Source organism: Trachurus japonicus, chromosome 10, assembly GCF_045865225.1.
Source record: "Trachurus japonicus isolate A0001 chromosome 10, Traja_1.0".
Classification (NCBI taxonomy): domain Eukaryota; kingdom Metazoa; phylum Chordata; class Actinopteri; order Carangiformes; family Carangidae; genus Trachurus; species Trachurus japonicus.
The window spans coordinates 7,843,537-7,863,346 of record NC_140916.1 but is presented as its reverse complement, the minus strand read 5'-3'; the positions used below and the strand labels follow the sequence as shown (position 1 = coordinate 7,863,346).

At 39.8% G+C, this 19,810-nt stretch overlaps 1 protein-coding gene across 2 annotated transcripts in view; it reads right to left on the bottom strand.

The window, feature by feature from the left end:
• Nucleotides 1–2,309: 2,309 nt before the first annotated feature.
• rxfp1 (relaxin family peptide receptor 1) overlaps nucleotides 2,310–19,810 on the bottom strand; it is a 111,994-nt gene continuing 94,493 nt past the window's right edge. Inside the window, exons 12-18 of one of the 2 annotated variants that reach the window (XM_085789143.1) lie at nucleotides 15,190–15,261; nucleotides 13,265–13,336; nucleotides 12,751–12,822; nucleotides 10,962–11,191; nucleotides 4,375–4,785; nucleotides 3,941–4,159; nucleotides 2,310–3,216 (exon numbers count right to left, since the gene is read on the bottom strand). In XM_085789143.1, coding sequence (XP_085645269.1) covers nucleotides 2,786–3,216; nucleotides 3,941–4,159; nucleotides 4,375–4,785; nucleotides 10,962–11,191; nucleotides 12,751–12,822; nucleotides 13,265–13,336; nucleotides 15,190–15,261 — 1,507 coding nt within the window. In that variant the 3' untranslated portion in view covers nucleotides 2,310–2,785. The remainder of the gene's footprint in view (nucleotides 3,217–3,940; nucleotides 4,160–4,374; nucleotides 4,786–10,961; nucleotides 11,192–12,750; nucleotides 12,823–13,264; nucleotides 13,337–15,189; nucleotides 15,262–19,810) is intronic. The other variant, XM_085789144.1, reaches the window with a different exon arrangement.

Genomic DNA, 19,810 nt, shown 5'->3' with positions numbered 1-19,810 from the left:
CCCCGAAATGCGAAATTGTCCCGAAAAAAAATCAAATAAGTCTATTTTTCAAGCTTGTTTGTAGCGGAAGCTCCTCTTCCCAGTTCGTCCAAATTTGACGAACCGGGAAGAGGAGCTTCGAGAAACTTCCGCTACAAAACAAGCTTGAAATATAGACTTTGGGACAATTTCGCATTTCGGGGTTTCAATACAAGACGGACACAGGGCCGTAGCCAGGATTTTTTAAATACTGAGGTCATAGTCGTGGTGCGCGGGGGGGTGGCGTCAGAAATTTTGGGCAATTTTATATTAAAAGGCTTCAATCTGGTGCACTTTGACAGATAAAAACTACACACATCATATTAGATTAATGCCATTTTTATGATATTATCATCACTAGTGATCATCCAGAGAAGACCCAACTTCACTGAATTCTGATGAGAACACACCATCTATTACAAACAGTAGACTAGCTCCTCACACTCATAGCAGCCACAGAGTAGCAAAAATATTATATTATAAAGTTTAATTCCAGCTCGAAAAAAAAAAGAGTCTGAAATGCAATGTGATGGTCCTGGTTGTTAACATAAAGATGAACAGGTTTCTAGGGTGAAGTGTGCACTCTTTTTTTTACCATAGCTATAGCCTACTATCTTTGGGTGACTTCCTTCTGGAGCGTCAGCTGTGTTCCTCACTTTGAAACAGGCCCAGGAAGTTTGTTTGCTTTTCCTTATAGTTACCACAAACATACATCTGACTGCTCCTTGTTGCAGCAAATTTTGGTTGTTGGTTTGTGTAGTATTTCACATTTCTATGCATATTTTTTATGAGTAAAATATTGGTGTCAAACTTCATTTCGGTTGTATGGTCTTCTTTGAATGGGAAAATATGAAGAGGTCTAGGTGAAATCAAAATGAGCCAAAAACAGTTGTATTTGGATGGAGTGAATATTATGACACCGGCTATTAGTGAAATATAGCCTAATTAGTTTTCCAAAGGTCAAATTCCACCTGGACATACGTATCTCTGATAATAAAACAGCTGCAAAATTGCTCAGGTTCATTTTTTTTAGCATCTACTTTTACACAGTTAGCCTACACATTACTTATTAATTTGCCTGATTTGCCATGATTCAAAGGTAGATTTTACTCTAATGTGATTTTTGTTAGTCTTACTAGGCAGAGATGAAAAATTTACATTTTCTACTGTAGCCTACTCCAGACATGTCTGTAGTAATCTCACAGGTCTTAGCTTTCTTTAAATAAATAAAAAAGACTGAAATAAAACTAATGGTTGCCTAAACTTTACACCGTATGCTCTTTGTTAAATCTGTCCAAAATTTTTTAGAAAAAATTTCACAGTCTTTGTTTGTGAAATATTTGTGCTCGTGCACCACATATGCTCACATCTTGTGCATCTCCTGGGGGCTAAGCCCCCCCTGTCCTTAAAACTTAGTGACGCCCCTGTCTGTAAACATAAAATGTATCATGTCACTGTGTTTTTCACATAAAGTTGATGGAAGAATGGACAGTGCAGTAGATGCCCCCTCAGTATAGTATCTGCAGGAAAGAGGTCTCTGCTCTCCCCCACTTACTGTAGCTCAACTAGTGCATAGTGCAGGACACAGACAGTAAACGGCGCTGAATTGACCATATTAAACAGCTGTTTTCTCCGCATACATGAGGTTCCGTCCCGAAATAATACAGCGCTTCAAGTGCACGTATGTACGAAACCTTTACAGTGTAACAACTGGTTGGAAAGAGCAGTTTATCTAGAGCCAACCGACTCACTCAGTAGCCTTCTCCTCCATGCACGCAGGCTCCGCGACGCGCTGTATCACTCGCTTTTTCCGAATGAATCGCCTTTTTTCCCGCGACCAGTAAACAAACACCAGCGTACGTGAGGGCATCAATAAACAAGAGCATTATAGGCCTACCGGAATTGTTGTTTGGACAAGAGAGGAGAGTCACTCAGTCACCTTCCATCTGTCCTCCCTAATACTTTGCACTTTTTTTTTTTTTTCATTCATTAGGCCGAAAAAAATACCGAGGTCATGACCTCGGTGTCCTCAATGGTAGCTACGGCCTTGGACGGACATTACATACGAGCAGCATGGAGGTATTTGGATGTTTTTTGGTGTGTCTTTTTGCAACCGTTATATGGACACGCACTGCTATGCCGAGACCCCCTGTAACTCAGAGAAGCCACGGATAACTCTGAAACTTCTCCCAGCCCTTAGTCGACATGAGGGTGAGTAGATAATGAGTGAAATTTACATTTTGGGTGAACTATCCCTTTAATAAATATTTGCTTCAGACACCATTATTAGGATCCTTATTAGCCAAGTATTTTGGTTGTAGATTAATATTCAGCTCAGAACTTGGACAGAAAACTCCATTATTATTTTTTGTTGACTTTGATGGCAGAATAACAACAAAACTCAGTGTTAAAAGATGGTGGATAAAAGCTCAACCAGAAGTGGGGCAGGACTTCTGCATGAAAAGAGATTTCCTTTGGAGCCAGCATGTTGTCTTCATTTGGGGGAACTGTGCTGCCTTCTAATTGATTTCTGCACTGACTTCACCCATCTGCTGTTATGGCTGCTGTTGCTTAAGCAAGACAGGCACACAGCGGGATTTCCAAAAACACTAATGAATACGAATGATTTTCCACAACAAAGGAGAAATCTGGTCACAAAGAGTCACAAGAGTGTCCTTTTCATCAAAAGTGTACTTCTAAACATGATGAACACGCTCAGCTGTGGAGTTGAATGGACCTGAATCACATTTAACCGGTGTAAAGTCACCTAGATGAGTTCATTTGAGTGTATGTGTGTCTGAGTGTGTGTGTGCGACACCGTTTGTTTCTGCGACATCACGGACACCGCCGTGCACTGCTTCTGTTGTTGCTGCTGCTGCTGCCGCGTGCTAACGGCAATGTCATTGTATCCGTCGTTGGTATTTTCCACAGGGGTGAGCTTGGCTTGCACGCACGTCGTCTCCATAGGGTTCCCCGGGGTGAGGCCGTGGCTGTTCTCCTGCAGGGGCCACATTTCCTGCCAGGTGAGCGATGGGTGATGAGGCGGGTGACCGCTCAGCAGGGGTCTCCTCTGTCTGTAGTTAGCCCACACCTGCAGAATGGTCTCTTTGAAAGGTCGGGTGGTCAGGGTGTACAGGATCGGGTTAAGAGCGCTGTTGATGGGGAGAATAAATATGACAACCCAGGAGCTGATGGTGCCTGCAGGAGGAGAGGGAAAAGACAGAGGGAGGGGGATTAAAACAACAAAGCTAGTGTAAAGTCTCTGTATAGGGATGAATGAATGTTACATAGTTATTCTGCATGGGGGAGGCTTTTTTTTTCTTTCTCCCCAATGGCATTTCTATAAAAAATGGAAATCCCTTTTGTCACTACAGGGAGCCTAATTAGAGCGTCACACCTCACTAGTCAGTGTATGTCGAGCTTAATGGATTCTGCACATCAACAAATGGTCATCTGAGTATACAGTGCAAACTTCAATGAGGTGGCTACGGGTTAATGCTCTTTCTACAGTATCAGAGGTGTTCTGAAAAAAAACCAAAACAATTTAACCATGTGAACTGCACTTAATGGAGCTCAGGCTGCTGGAAGATTAAATGATACACAGTCGATAGAATGCTTCAAGGAATACACCACAGAAAATATAGATTTTTCCAGTTCTTTGCTATGTTTTTTTTCAGAGGCAGGGGAGCCCAAATGCAGCTCCAAAGCTGAGCTGTAGCAAACGGATATGTCAAACTATATCAAGCATCCTGATTTGTTCCAGTCGGGGTCATGTTGAGTGCTTTCTACAGCAGGTACAACCCTGAAGCTGTCCTCTGTGAAGAAACAGACTACTGTAGACACAGAGGGAGCACAACTGATGCTCTTCATGTAAACTTTCAGTGGAGTATTCCTTTAAATGGTTATAGCACTTCTACTATACCGGGAATCTCCACCTGCAGCAGTGACAGGATCTTCAGGATGAAAATGGGGATCCAGCAGAGGGAGTCGGTGATGACGATGGAGAAGAACCTCTTGGCGATGGTCACTTCTTTCTTGATGTGGTTGCTGTATTTTGTGGTCTGAGTGCCTGTTCTCTGGATGTTATAAAACATGCTTGCATAGGATAGGACGATGATGAGGAATGCCACCAGGTTCAGACCTAAACAGAGAGATATTTGGTTAGTTCATGTTTCCTTTTTTTTTTTTTTTTTTTTAAACAACTGCAAAAGTGTCTATTTGACCTGTGGATGTGCATTTCTTATATGCAAATAAATACAAATACATCCAGTAGATAATGTCTTTTTCAACACAATGAAATCAACAACAAAAAAAAGCTCTGGGGAGTCGGGTCTATTGAAAGTACAAATCACCTACCTAGGAAAATAATTATGGAATAAACATGAGCCCATAGCGTCTCCGGCTGCTCCGAGTGCAGCGGGAAGCAAACACCATTGGTCCCATAGAAGTTACGAAACACCCCCTTGCAGGCCAGTGGCAGGAAGGCAATAATGAAGCCGAACACCCAAATCCCAAGCAGGATGGTAACAGTTCGTTTCCAGCCAGGTGTCAAGTACTGGAAAGGGTAGACGATGCAGATGTATTTCTCCAGGGTGAGATACGTGAGGAGCAGGACGGACACTTCAGTGGACAGCATGGCCAACGAGCCAATGACCTGACACTGGCTGCTGTCCATCCAGGCCTGGGCGTGCCGGTTGTACTCGCCCCGAAACTTCAGGTCGTACGCACCGATCATGAAGAGGTAGACGCCCATCAGCCCATCTGCACCTGCAGGCCAAAAAAAAAGAGGACATTTTGAAGATTTATAAGTGAAATTAAACATCTGACTTTCCAGATGCATCCAGACTTGAAGTGCGGTGAAAGGTGAAACAAACTTCGGAGTGTTTCCTCCCTCGTCTTGGCTCATTAATTCAACAAGTGAGCACAGAAACTCATTTGAACACTACGAAAAACACACACAGACTGCCTGCTCTCTCAAGGAAACCAGTGATTTCCTTGAGAGAGCAGGCAGTCTGTGTGCAATTTTTTGCACACAGACCCGCCTTTGAAAACCAGTGATTTCTTGGAAGTGACAGCAGAATCAAACCACGCAGACAAATGGCCCAACATGAAAGGCCTTACATAAATGATCAATGATGACACAAAGACAGATAGTAGAAGCCATTCAGCCTGGAAAATGAAACCAAGGACAAACAGCTCAGCCACTCCTCCATGTGTTCTGTATTAAGACCAATAGAACAAAGTAAATAAATGCAAAGAGGTGCACAGAGCATCAGGCTTTGTTGAAAGTACAACAAAAAAACAAGCACATGACATAAGACGCATCTGGAATTAGCTACAGCCTGTGAAAACTGCAGTTTACATCCATGTCTGTCCAGATTCATATAATATACAGTGAAGAGTTTTAAGGAATTTCATAATACGTTCTGTGTATTTAATTCTTGGGTAGGCCAAGAATACATTTCTAAAATTTAATCAGTGCCAGATTTGGAAAAAATCCTCCAACGTGTTACTGAGAAATCCCTCACAGGAATGGACCGACAAACCAACGTACCAACAGATTTTAAACCTAAAGCCTCTGGCCATGGTTGTTATTTGCACATTTGAGGAATAAAAATAGTATGTAACGGCAGTTTTTCAAGCTGGTTATATAGAATATAGTAGATGAAATGAAACTTAATTGCTAATATCATAAGTGAAAAAAGCCATTTGATCTGCGAATCTGCAAAACAGCTCAACCATAATAATCAGTGGCCTTGGTGGTAGTATTCTGTAGATGTAGAAATATAAGATTGAATATGTAACAGTGAGTCATAGATGATTACATAACAGGGACCAGATGTATGAATGATGGATGCACAGAAAGTTTGCATCTGCAGCTTTGCACACTGATGCCTGTGATGTGTAGGCCTATCTGGGTATCATAAGAGCTAACTTTTATGTTATAACATTAAACCTCTTGCATTGATACATGCTGTATCATGTTCTTCAAAGAGGCTATTTGGAGGTTTCCTCTGCTGCTGAATGTGTTTGCATGCCATCAGTCTTCATTATGTTTACAATGCAAGATACAAAAGGTTCTGATACACCCTGTGAGCAGCAGAGGGGCTGGCAGGGCATAGGCTCGTTAGTCGGCATGCTAAGTCCTATAGAAGACAAGACGTGATACAAAGAGAAGCAAATGACAGCGCAGAGAGAAAGAGCCCACACACACTCTCACAATTTTGCTGTTATGCCCACAAATGGAGGAAATACAAGTCTTTATTAGCACAAAATTGATGTGGCAGAATCATACGTATATGCAGGGTTACTGCAAACTGTCACAGCTCAATTCACACTCAGGCCCTTTTGATCTTATGGTGACCTTGAACTAGCCCATTATTCTGACTGCATTAGGAATATATCAGGAGCGCCTCAGGTGAATTTCATCGCACAGGGACATAAGTCCAGTTGGACCTAAGGAAGACGAATTGATTAGAAGTTGTGAGTCATATATCAATGTGGCCTTATGTATATAGTATAGATTAAGATCTTTAAAAAGTCAAATCCCCCTGAGAGTCATTCCCTTGATATGTGAGGTATTGATCATCAAGAGCATTTTTAATTTTTCTGTGCATATCATCATTAGGGACTCACAGTATGTTTTCATACAAGTGAATGTTGTGAATGGAAAGCTTTGTTCTCAGACAGCTGTTACAATTTTGCTGTTTTCAATCTTGTCTTTTTCTCCTACCATTTTATTCTATATCATATATTTATATAATGATTCTACATCCTTTAACGTCAAATTCCCATAAGCACTTCAACTCATAAAAGATTAAAGTTGACCTCAAAGTCACATCTCAGGGCAGAGGGGCTCAGTTGCATGGATACTACGAAAAAGGATATCAGCAATTACCAATAGAGAAGATCTCTGGAAAGAAATGGTTGGATGGAGGGGGGGAAGAGCATAATGGAGGATAATTATGTCAAATGATGCGAGTGATATAAAAATATGAAATGACCATTTACAACTCAGGAAGAATCAGCTCAAGAACCGCAATAACAGTGAATCCAACTCTGTCCATCCATCTCTCTGTATTGTTCATGACTCATCTCTCTTTCCTGGCTCAGCTCTGCTCCACTCCTTTAATAACAGGATTAAAAGCAACATGCAAGCACGCCCTGCTTTCATGAGAGGGATATAATCCGATGTTGTTAAAAAGAAGCATAGAATTACAAATATCTTGGTCACGTCGCTAAGTGTTAATTACCATAAGATCTGTTTTTGTCTGTGCTACAAAAGTTAAGACCCCACTGACATTCTGGTTATAAACTTTTAAAGGTTGGTGTAATAAGCAAGTGAGCCCTAAAGACATAAAGCATAATGAAAAATGAGATGTTGCGGATTTTGGCTTTCGTCGTGGATGCAGCAGGAATAAGAGCAGAAATCACCCTAACATAGGAGTTCTGCTTTGCATATTCGGAGCTTTTTGATCTCAGCAGCTCTCAGCCTTGTAGAAAGTAGCCTACATATAGGATCTCTTGTATTTCATTTATAGATGTGGAGGTCCATCACAAGCATATGGAGATGTGTTACTGTATGTTCTGTGCTTTTATGTTTTCCTGCTCTGTGCACTTGAAAGTCAGATTCCATCCTGTCTTTGTGATCATCACCATAAACCATTAGCTTTACCTATAATGACCTCCAGCACTCTGGAGGTCCTTTTTTAATTGAGTTTGCCTGCTTTGTACTCTCTCAATCAGGAAGTCCTCTCCTCATCTGACTTGTAATATCATGGGATATGGGATAGGACGCAGAGTGTCTGCCAATCAGAAGCCAACATGTCACATGTAGGAATGTGGCATGTTTCCCTTTTAACCTCAGTGGCTCCATCTCATATCAAACTTTTATCTGTTTGGCATCAGTGCTTCAGTAATTTCCTGTCTTTCCACGAGAATACACACATCGTATTTATCAACTGTTCGTACATTTCAACCCAACAAACTCCAGAGCCTCGTCTTCCATGTCGCTCTATTTCCTAAAGAGCTTCAAAATCTGTTTTCACTCCCGGCTCTTTCTGACTGACATCTCCTATCACAGATAAGGTGACACATCCAAACACCTCGCTGCTTTGCTGATATCATTCCACTATAAGGAAATGCATTTGCGTTGAACATCTACAACACTAACAAAGCGCATTAAGTACTATAAGTATATTTTTTGAGTAACTGAATCTTCACTTGAGGATTTTATTTTTTGGAAAGTTTGGCTTCTGCTCCACCACATTTCTCAGAAGTCCTCAGAGCTTTTAGTAAGAAGAACACATTGTCTGTGGATGTGTTAGACCATCCACTGTTTTGATCACAGGAGAAAATATACTCTATTATAGCAAAGTCCTACGCTGTCAGTCATGTTTGAACTTGTCAGTGTCCTCACGTTATATAAATAGGAGCCAGAGTGCCAGCGTCTGATCTGAAGTCTGTGTTTGAAAGTTTAGAAAGTTTAGAAGGAAAAAAAAATGGTTGAACTGCTTGCTGTATTTAACTTTAAACAGAAAGTTTTGAGTGACTTATGGCCATGTCTACAGGCATTGTGTCATATTTCCCAACTTTTTAATTATGCAGGTTCTACAGTAGATCAAATATAAATGTTAGATACACATATATTTTCCTGTCTCACACTAACACACCAATAAGATGGCTCACTCACTCTTTAGATTTTATGAAGAAAAATGGCGTCCATATTCACCCTCTGTAGCTATGAAGACCAAGGTCTTATAGATAAGGATGGGAAAAAGTAAAATGTACAGAAATCTACCAAAAGACAGGTGTAGACAAACGTGAATGGTTGAATGGGAATAAGGAAATGTGACTATACTCAATAGCTTTCACACATACTATATATGAAGTGTGTGTTGCAGCTGTGTGACATCACCGTTACATTCGATCTGTTGGACAAATAAGTTCAGGAGCCGCTGGGGTTTAAGTCTGATTCATGTATTGTACGCAGAGCCGGCCCTCCCTATAAGCGAACTAAGCAGCTGCTTAGGGCCCCGCAGCCACTAGGGGGCCCCCAAACTTTGCTCAATCATTTGTCTAACCGTCTCTGACAACGGCAACGTGTAACCCTTGACCCAACTGGCAACAATGACCGTGACACGCATACGTAAACGTAACGCAGACTGTGGCCGTTGTCCGGTAACGAGCGCACCACCCCTTCCCCTTCTCTCCCCCCTGGCCCCCTCCCACCCTCACTCACTGAGATCGCGATTTGCGAGGAGGTGATTGGCTTTTGGACAGCGACGATGTCCAAAAGGATATATCCGTCAGGTGCAGAAAATAGGAAAAAGAAGAAGGCCGAGGATGAAAAAAAAACAAGGACAAGGTAAGGCTAATTAATGTTATGTTTACCAGATGAACGTTTAGCCGAAAAACATGTCGGTGCTTGTGTTAGCTCACTTAGCTGGCTAGCTGCTACATGTAGCCTGCTGTAGTTCACATGTCCTGGCTGATTTTAAGGTCTGTTTACAGTGAAAAGATAACAGCTGTTTTCCTGTGAGGGGATAAAGGATCAATCACCCATTTATTAATGGCTGATTAGACATGTCATGTTGCCACAATATGTTTATCTCTGTTGGAAAATTAAATTGTGTGTACACAAGTGGCTAAAAAAATCTACTAATCTTCTCCACAGCTCCAATGGTTACTGCTGATGATGCTGCTGACCAACCAACATCCTCTATCTTCTTCTCAACTGAAGTTTTGTTTTAAGGGTTCTAGAATTTAGCTGTACAGATAATTTAAAGAAAATAAATCTGTTCAAACTGTAATCTTTTGTAGAATCTTTTATCTTTCTGCTACATCAAAAGTAGTGATTTAATACTGCAGGTTTGGAGCCAGCTATTGCCATTCACAATATTAACATTAACATTCAGACAAAAACAAAGTAGAAGAAAAAATGACAAGTGCAATTAGACAGCTTGAAGTGTTTCAGTGACTCTAATTAGTAATAAAATATCTGCTCGCCATCATGTTGATAGAGGTACAATAAAATATGCAAGGGTTGCATACGGTAGCTGGTTTTATGAATATTTGATCGCACATATACACTGTGAGGCAGGGCCCCCAATTTTATCCTGCTTAGGGCCCCCAGATGTACAGGGCCGGCCCTGATTGTACGCTGTGTTGCTCACCTCTTCCTCCTTGTTGTGTATAAATCTTTAAGTAAATAATTCTGACCTGTGAAATCTTCTGAGCCTCTTTCCTTCAGATCACACTGTATGTGAGTCAAAGTGATAGAAAGACGCTGTGGGCTGTATCTGAGGGATATCCTCTGTTATCTTGGCAGATGAGAAAGTGAAAATACATCTAATCTAATCAGCCATCGACCTTCCTGGACCGTTGTGCTCGAGTAGTTACTGTAATTTGTGTCAATTTTGGTTTGTGAATAATTCCTTGCTGTATGTGAATCCTTGTATTTAGATGGCAGATATTACATTTTTGAAATTAGATTTTGTTAGTTGTATATTTAGTATTTATGAGGGTGTCTAACAGTGTGTGTAAAATGAAACCAGTCTTGATGAAACACATTGATAAGCACACTGGGTGGGCACTAATTTCAGATTTCCAACCGAGTTTTCAGGCCTGTTTACTGCACAAGTCTGGAACTTGAGTACTTTGAGTAATTTGTTATTTCCACTTCAAAAGATTAAAGTCGGGCATATAAATAACGAAGTGGTAAATATAAATGTGGTAAACTGTGAACCAGAGTTCATTAGGCAAGCAGCCATCAATTTGTCTTAGCTTGAAAACAAAACAAAACATGTGTTACTGGGAAGTAAATACTATTCACTGTAAGTATATACAGTGTATATATGATATGTTACAAATAAAAAGCTAGTTGCTGTGATGTTATGTTTGTTTTTTACCAGCCGCTAACCCGCTTACTTGCAGTGACTTACAGCAGAGGGAGATGATGCACATGGCGTGCAGCTTGTTCTCTGAGCGGATGTACGAGCGCATGCAGATGACGAAGATGTTGCCGAAGCACGTGGTGGCGGACACCACCCAGACGAAGACCCTCAGCACGATGTTGGCCAGCAGATCCTCAAAGGATGAGATGCCGTCGGTGTTCGGTTTGCAGCTGCGCACGTGTGGAGCGTAGCCGCAGTACTGGAACTTCTTGAAGTAGCTGTGACAGCGGATTAAGACAGAGGCTCGGGTTAAGGAAAAGAGAAGGGAGAGGATGTGTTACACACACACTGTGTTAGGGGGTCTCTTTACAAATTGTGACAGCTGTGGGGGAGCATCATAAGAGGAAAGTGAACCTAAAACAAACCAGAGATATATTTCCTTATGGTGGTAGATTTTTCGATCTATAAATGGGTGACAAGATTATTTAATTCATCCACCCAGCCATATAACAGCCATAATGGTGTTTTCTTTTGTTGGTGTGTGTTTGCTTTAATATGATCATGTTAAGTTTCTTTGAGTATCATGAAAAGCGCTATATAAACAAAATATGTTATTATTGTTGTTAATAATCAACATAAACGGTTAAATCTTGACTGAGAAGAAGCAGGAAGAAGAATACTCTCAAACAATCTGTCACAATGTCTTTAACAATACTGTAATTATAAGGCATAGCAGCAAGTCCACGCAGACACTCACACCTCTCTGTTACTTACAGTTCTTTTTATAACATTAAAGAAGTTCACAAAACGAATGATCTGTCTCAACAAAACAGAACAGAACAAAACTCAATTAACACTTTTCACATTATCTCACGCTCCTCTTCTTTTAATGATGATTGTTTTCTTAGTTGAGATTCCTCCATCCACTAATTCATTTCACTGAACTACACGTTCCTTCAATTTGTTCCTGTCCCTGTTTTTTTTAAATATCGTTTTCTAAGTTATAGTTCTTTTTTTTCCCAGATGTTGGACGAGACCTTTTTGCAACAAGCTTTGTACATGATTTGTTGAATACCAATCTGCTAGTGCATTGAATTTCAACAACTTTAACTGAGCAAATAGTGCGTTTGATGATTCGCTGTATAAACATCTATTGATTCCTGTTTCTCTCCCTTGCAAAATTAACATATCATTAACATACTAGGTATTAAATTCACGTATAAAATCATGACCTGCTGAACTGAATAATAATACAAAACTTCACAGCAATCCATTGAAAAGCCAAAGCGGTATTGTAGATCAATTGACAGTACTGACATCTCCAAAAACACGTGTATTATCCACAGGGACTGTTTCCCAACTGTTTCTGTAACGAGGTGTTGCTTTTGAAAATTTTCAATGTTATAAATATTTTAATGATTCACACAAATAAATGATTCAATTCAATTCAAATTCAGTTCGGCCCCGATGTGTGGAGGAAGAGGCGCATGCATTGTATTTCAAAACCTGGATGAATAACTGGTGAACAGTATTTCCATTTAGCTGTTCGTTATTGGAAAAAAAAAAAAACCCTTGAAGAGCTTCTACGATTGTAGTAGAAGTTGAAAAGGAATTTTCTCTCCCTCTGTTGCATCCTATCCAGAAAACTGCATGGGTGTATCTCGAGCTGCACACAGTAAATGGATTACACTAAGCCTGACTTACTCATCTCCCAGCTGGAGGAGAAGCCTGACAGTACCGATAAGGCCTGCTTGAGATACGTGAGTGGCCTTATGGTGTACGTTTATGAGTCCAGACGACATCATGTGGATTCGCAGTATAAACATTGAGCACTTACATATGAGTCAGGTATTTGAGAGGTTCAAACATCCGTCGCTGTATGTTTCCAATCTCGATCCCCTCTATGCTCCTGCAGAATAATAAACACATACTGATTTTTTTTGTCTTAGATGACACACAGGTTAATGGTTTATAATTACAAAAATGTTCAAACAGCCTTTTTGCTTTTAGTGAGAAACATTTTCACAAACATTTTCTCTTTTTCAGACTTTTGACTTTTGTGGGAACTCTCAAAAGAAAGTGCACATTAACCACATCATATTCAGGCAACACACAGAGGCTGTGATCAGTGCTGACAGAATAATGGCCTCCCTCCAGCTTGTCAAGGCTGTTTTTCATTTTCATTATCCCACTTTGTCATCTGTTTAGCCCCTCTCCTGCACCTTTACACATGGCAGAGACACAAGGGCTCTACAAATGCCTCTTTTTTCTTTTCAACACAGACCTAGTTTTTTCCCCCCCCAAATGCACCACAGGACGTGTCATCCGGCATTAGGAAAGGGGATACTTACAATGACTTGAGTTTATGCAACTTGTCAAAGTGGTCAACTTGGAGCTCCTCGATGGGATTATATGATATGTTCCTAGGGAAATATAAAGAAGAAACTAAGTGATTAAAATCAATTATGTAACATGAAAATCAATACAATGTATTACGCACAAAGCAGCACAGTTGATTTAAGTTTTTCTCAATTGCTAAAACACTAAACCCTATTGTCTGAACCAAATTCTCAGTTGCCTGAACCCACTGATTGAATCAGTCACTTCTTTTGGCAAAACCATCCGCACTTTTCACCTGTTTAGACACATCTTACCAACACATTTTCATTGTGATGCACCTGTGTTGCATAATGCTGAGCACAGGTGGCAAAAGTCAAACACAAGTAAAGCACAAGTTTCACCGGTTGAACACAACAACTCAAAATTGATAACACTTGTGTCCAATGATGTGAGGGCACATATACTGTAAGCCAGTTCAGGATGAAGTCCTGTGGCCTGATCCAGTACAGAGAAATGATGCTGTGGCTGAGTTATGCACTTCTCATTTCTATATTTTTGTACTTTATTTTTACGTAGGCTTACTGTATACAAGTGCTAAATGCACAAGATTTCTGTTTGTCTTTGTACTGTACAAGTGCTACGTGTAAATGCACAAGATTTCTGGTTTTTGTACTTCTTTTTTTTTTTTACCATGTACAAGTGCTAAATGCACAGGTTTTTTGTTTTGCAAGAGGAGAAGATGAGAGACGACAGGGTGAAGGAAGAAAGGATGAGGGAGGGAGGGAGGGATGAACTGGGAAGAAAAAAGAAGAAGGAAGGAAAAGGGGATGAAATGGATGTGGAGAGGGAAGGAGGCTGGTGAAAGAAAGGGAAGGAGAGAAGTGCTACAGTGTAAATGCACAGGTTTTTTGTTTTGCAACATGCATTTAGCCCACAGTGAACGATAAACATTTATTTCTACAGCTTCATGTGCTGAGCATTGTGTTTTCTATTTTTATATGTAGTGTTTAGTGACTGCTCAGTAGTGTTTTTAATTTTGATTGACTCGGGGCACAATTTGACAACATAGTTCAGTTTTGGGCACAGATTGAACTGTTTTGAGGTGAAAGTTTGGTTTTGCAAGAAGAGTCTGAGGTTTTGTGAATGTAGCTTGAAAATTGGGGTTTGTGTTCACAGTTTAGAGAAAATGAGAGAAGCTTTCGAGAAATGTGTCTTAGCAATCGAGAAAAACTGTAATAGGATGAGGATTTTACCTCTTGTATGCTTTGAAGATGTGTCCTTGCTTATTATTCTTTCAAGAGCATCCTGTTTTCATCTGACCACAGTATTGGTTTATAATTGGACACCGACTTATAACCATTAAGATTTTTATGAAATCACAACTTCATTCAATACATACATACTTTTTTTTTTTTAATCTCTATAGTTTTGCCTGAGTTGTCATCAAGATGATCTCATTGACATCAGCTTCACTGTTTTCCTCTCTTACTGTAACACCACATCAGAGATTTATTACGTTATTGCTAAACAAACATGACCTCCCTGCTGCAGGTTGAAAGTGTTCAACTGGGGGGAAACACAGTGTGGCTTTTAATGTGAGTCAGCCAATGGAACTGTAATACAATTAGTCAACAAGGTGCGTCTACAAAAAGAGACAGGGTTGGTGTTTATGGTGCTTTGCTGCTCTGTGGCTGAAACCTCAAGGATTACAGCTTAATTCAGTTTATTCACTTGAAAGCACACTTCACTTAATTGAAGTTATCGAGTGTTTTGCATAATTTCACTGTTGCATAAATAGCAGTTTTTCTGGAGATTGATGAACTCCATTGTCGCTCTCTGACAGCATGAAGAGACACAGTCGATTAAATATTCATTGAATGAGCACGCTCAAACACGGAACTGTACATCCCAGTGTATTAGTGTAAATAAAACTCACAGTTGTAGCAAATCCTCCAGTAAGACAAAGAGATTGGGAGGAATCGCCACCAGTCTGTTGTTGGATAGATCCCTGCACGGCAACATGAATCCACATCGGTTCCCCAAAAAACACAAAACAACAGACAAATATTATTGTATAGCAACTCAGCATGTGACAAATGAATACAGATCTTCTAAGTCAAATCCACCCCATGTACTGTAACCTCTCCAACGTATGGAGGCACAGATTGCACTGGCAAGATAAGAAAAGTAGGAAATCCCTTAAACAAATTACAGATAGCTTTGACCTCACCCAATTGATCAATGGGCCTACCAGAATTACTACCTCATCCCAAACCCAGATCGATCTGATTTTTAGCAATAGACCAGAGAGAGTAACAAAGACTTTTAACTTCGTAACAGGGCTCTCAGACCACAATTTAACCATTTTCTTAAGAAAACTCTCAAAGAAACGATTTCAGAGTGGTTATGCATCTTCTGAGCAGCTTAGGATCCCTAGAGGTGAACTTGAGAACTTTCAAAATACTATACAACAAACAAACTGGGAGGACTTTCTACTGGGACAGAATGCGAACGAAGACAGCAGTAAATTATTAAACAAAATTCAGGAGATAGCCCTTAAGTTTACCAAAAAAGTCAAAACCAAAAGTAATCAAAAGAGGTCTTTGCCATGGCTAAACTCTGACTTACTAAAACTGATGAAAGAGAGGGACTGTGCATGGAAACAGGTTCTTAAATCTAAACAGGTATATGACAAACGTAATTTCATAGCACTACGAAATAAGGTTACTAAAGAGTTAAGAAAAGCTAAAGCTAACTTCTTTATCAATATCATTAAAGAGGCAAATGGCAACACCAAACTTATATGGAAACAAATCCAGAATTTGACAGGGACTGGTCACCCAAGGTGCAGTAAGCAACTAGAATTAAAAGTATGTGGTAAACTTGTACAAGATCCAGAGGAACAGGCAAGAGAATTCAATGAATATTTTACTGGCTCTATTGCAGAGATTGCACAGTCCTTTTCCAACCTATGTGTGAATCCCACTCCAGTGAATGCTAGTCTGCCCTCTTTTAAAATTGCTCATATCACAGAGAGCAAAGTAAAAATGATCATAAATTCACTTAAATCGTCTAAAGCTAAAGATATCCACGGAATGGACACATCAATGCTTAAGAGCCTGAAGGACTCATTAGCTTCCCCCATATCAAAAAATATCAATCTGTCCATCTCACAAAGGGTATTTCCAAGAGCATGGCAAACAGCAATTGTGACACCTATCTACAAATCAGGTGACCCTCAGGATATTTCTAACTACAGGCCAATCAGTATTCTACCTGTAATATCTAAAGTAGCAGAAAAGTGGATAGCTGAACAGCTTACATCTCATCTAAATAACAGCCCCTTTTCATTGCATCCAATGCAATTTGGGTTTAGAACTCACTACTCCACTGACTCTGCGAACTGCTTTCTTCTTGAAAAAATAAGATCTATGATGGACAAGGGAGGTGTTGTTGGGGCTGTTTTTCTCGACTTGAGGAAAGCATTTGATACTGTAAATCATAAAGTGCTCATTTCCAAACTCTCCACATTTAACTTCTCAGACGAAGCCCTTGAGTTAATAAAGTCATATTTGTACAATAGAATTCAACATGTGAAGGTTCACAACCACTTATCCGATGCTCTAAATTGTCCAACTGGTGTTCCGCAAGGATCCATTTTAGGACCACTTTTGTTCAGTCTGTATATAAATGATTTGCCCTCTGTATGCCCTGAAGTTGAGACCCAGCTTTATGCTGATGACACGGTGATATATGCACATGGCAGCTCAAAACAACAGGCCGCAGAAAAACTTACCAAGGCTTTGGATGGTGTCACAGCATGGCTAAATAAGTCTTGCCTCAAATTAAATACGAGTAAAACAGTCGGACTGTTCTTTTCAAAAAAGTCAACTTCGAGTCCAGATCCAAACATAACTCTACTGGGTGAAAAACTTCAAATTGTAAATAAGCACAAATATCTTGGCATACTGATTGACCAACAGCTGTCCTTTAAATCCCATGTGAAGACAGTCTGTCATAAGATTAAATTTAGTGTATCCAATTTAAGATTTACTAGAAACTTCATGACCATGGATGCAGCAAAGCTTTATGTAAATGCAATGATTGTTTCACGTTTAACATACTGTTTGACGAGTGTTGCACAAGCAAATAAGACCACTCTCAAACCGCTTGAAACACTATACAAACAAAGCCTTAAGATCCTAGATCGCAAACCTAACTCCCACCATCACTGCCTCATTTTAAAAAAGCATGATCTTCTGAGTTGGGATAATTTAATAAAGTATGCAAATCTCTGCCTGGTCTTTAAAATATTGCACAATATTGCTCCTCCTCCTCTCCAAACATTCATAACCCAAAGATCAATCAATGACAGGGCAACCAGAGGATCAGCTCGAGGAGACTGTGTTGTTCCCATGAGAAAAAGTGTCTTTGGCCAAGCTGCCTTCTCAGTAAAAGCAGTGCAGGACTGGAACTCAACACCAGGGTCTATTAGAGAAGCAAACACTCACTATTCTTTTAAAAGACAGTTAAAGCAGTGGTTAATCAATAATCAATCATGTAATCACTAATCATGTAATCACTAATCATGTAAATCACTAATCAATCATGAGGCTATTTGTGCTGTTTCTCAATGCTTGTAATCATATGTCCTGTTTTTGTTTTGTTTTGTTCCTGTTTGTTTGCTTGTTTGTTAGCTTTGGTTCTCTTGCCTAATGCCGTTTCATGTCCTGCCTTGTAATGTCTGATATTGTTTGTGCTAATGTTTTAGCTCTGTGTGTTATTTGCATGTGTTTCTAGCCGTACTTTCTTCTCTTGCTTTCTCTCGCTCTTCTTCTCTCTGTCTGCATGTTATGTCTGCATGCCATGAGCTTTTGTCATGCTGTATGTCAGACTTCTTACCTGTTTTACTTGTTATTATTATGAGCTTTTACTACTAGATAGATTACTAGATTGTTATGTAAGTTGTGTCTTGAAAGTACTTAATTGTTGCCCTTTTTTTTGGCTTTTAGGTTGCCTTTAACATCTGGCCAGGGACAACGGATGAAAACTAGCCTTGTTGGCTAACTCTGGCCCACTTACAGTTTTTCTTTTAACTCTGTTGATTAGTGGTGCACTGTCCCTATGAAATAAACTAATAAATGAAATGAAATGATTGCATAATGATCACACTTAGGGATGTCACGATTACTTGTTTTTACAATTAATCGTGGTATTAAATGCCACAATTAATTAATTGTAAAGATTCCTAAATACCGTCACTTTCCAAAAAAGATGATGTTGGAACCATAATGTGCGCCAAAATAAAGGTAAATGCACAGATACTGGTCCATTTAACTAACGTAACATTGAATTGGTAGGAATTTAAATGTTAGCGTGTCATTTGTAATTCAAAGAAAAGAAAAGAAAACAAAAAACGTAAACATTTGGTATAAATGACAATTTATGACTTGAATATTTCAAACATTTCCTCTAGGGGGTATTAATAATTGTTCCTATATTAATAGATACTTGAAATATTTTATGTTAAAGCAGAAGTAAGCGGAATGTTTGTGTTAAAGCAGAAGTAAGTGATCCGGTCATTTTGGCTAACTTCTTGTCAGCCGATGGAGTTAGCAGTCCCCGCCCTCGTCCCTACGTCACCACATTCACGCGCATCCCTTGGCTGCACACACAGAGAGGACCGCCCCTTTATGCCGTTCTCTCTCCTCATTGGATAAAGGTAGGATACAAGGAAAGTTTTCTCCTCGGCTTACAGCAGAGCAGAGTGACTGACAGACCCGTGTTTCGGACCAAACACTCTATGTAAGTGAGCTTACTTCTGCTTTAACATAATGAGTAATGTAATTATATTTTGACTGTATTTGATTTTACACGATTCATAGTGTTGTGAAATTAATTAATGCATAATAATCATGATAATCGTAACTCCGTGATTATTTCTCTGACAATAATCGTGTCAAGAAAATGTATAATCGTGACATCCCAAATCACACTGTATGTTACAGTAAGTAAGCCCAGCAATTATTAGGCTACTTCCTGTACAGAATATGTTTAATGCAATTCACTTCTTTGATACTCTCACAGTTTCCATTAGTCCCCTGATCGTGTGCAGCAGCTCAATTTATTCTGCTCTAGGTTTTATTGTGTAAAAAGGGGAGAGAAGCGCTGCGTTGATAATGATCATCGCTCCTGAAAAGTGTCAGTTTCAACAGTGGATAAAAAGTGAGAATGAGATTCTGAGCTCTAAGAAAACATGTTGTGACACATGCATCTCCGCTGAGGATACATGTGGCCCATCATCCCGGAGACTAAGAGGGAAAGGGATGAGGATTTTTTTTTACAGTGTGATTCCCACTCTCCTCCTCCTCATACTCTTTGTGACCAACCTGCTCTGCTCAGTGAGTTATACTGAAATGGTGAATCACAATAATCAGAAATGACAGTTTTGCAAGAGTCCCAAAGTCACGACTCAAATAACAGCCCTCAGTATTTGACTTGAGACTTTTCTTTCACCATGAACTTGTTGAAATGGGGCCACTTCTGTTCACTTCTGT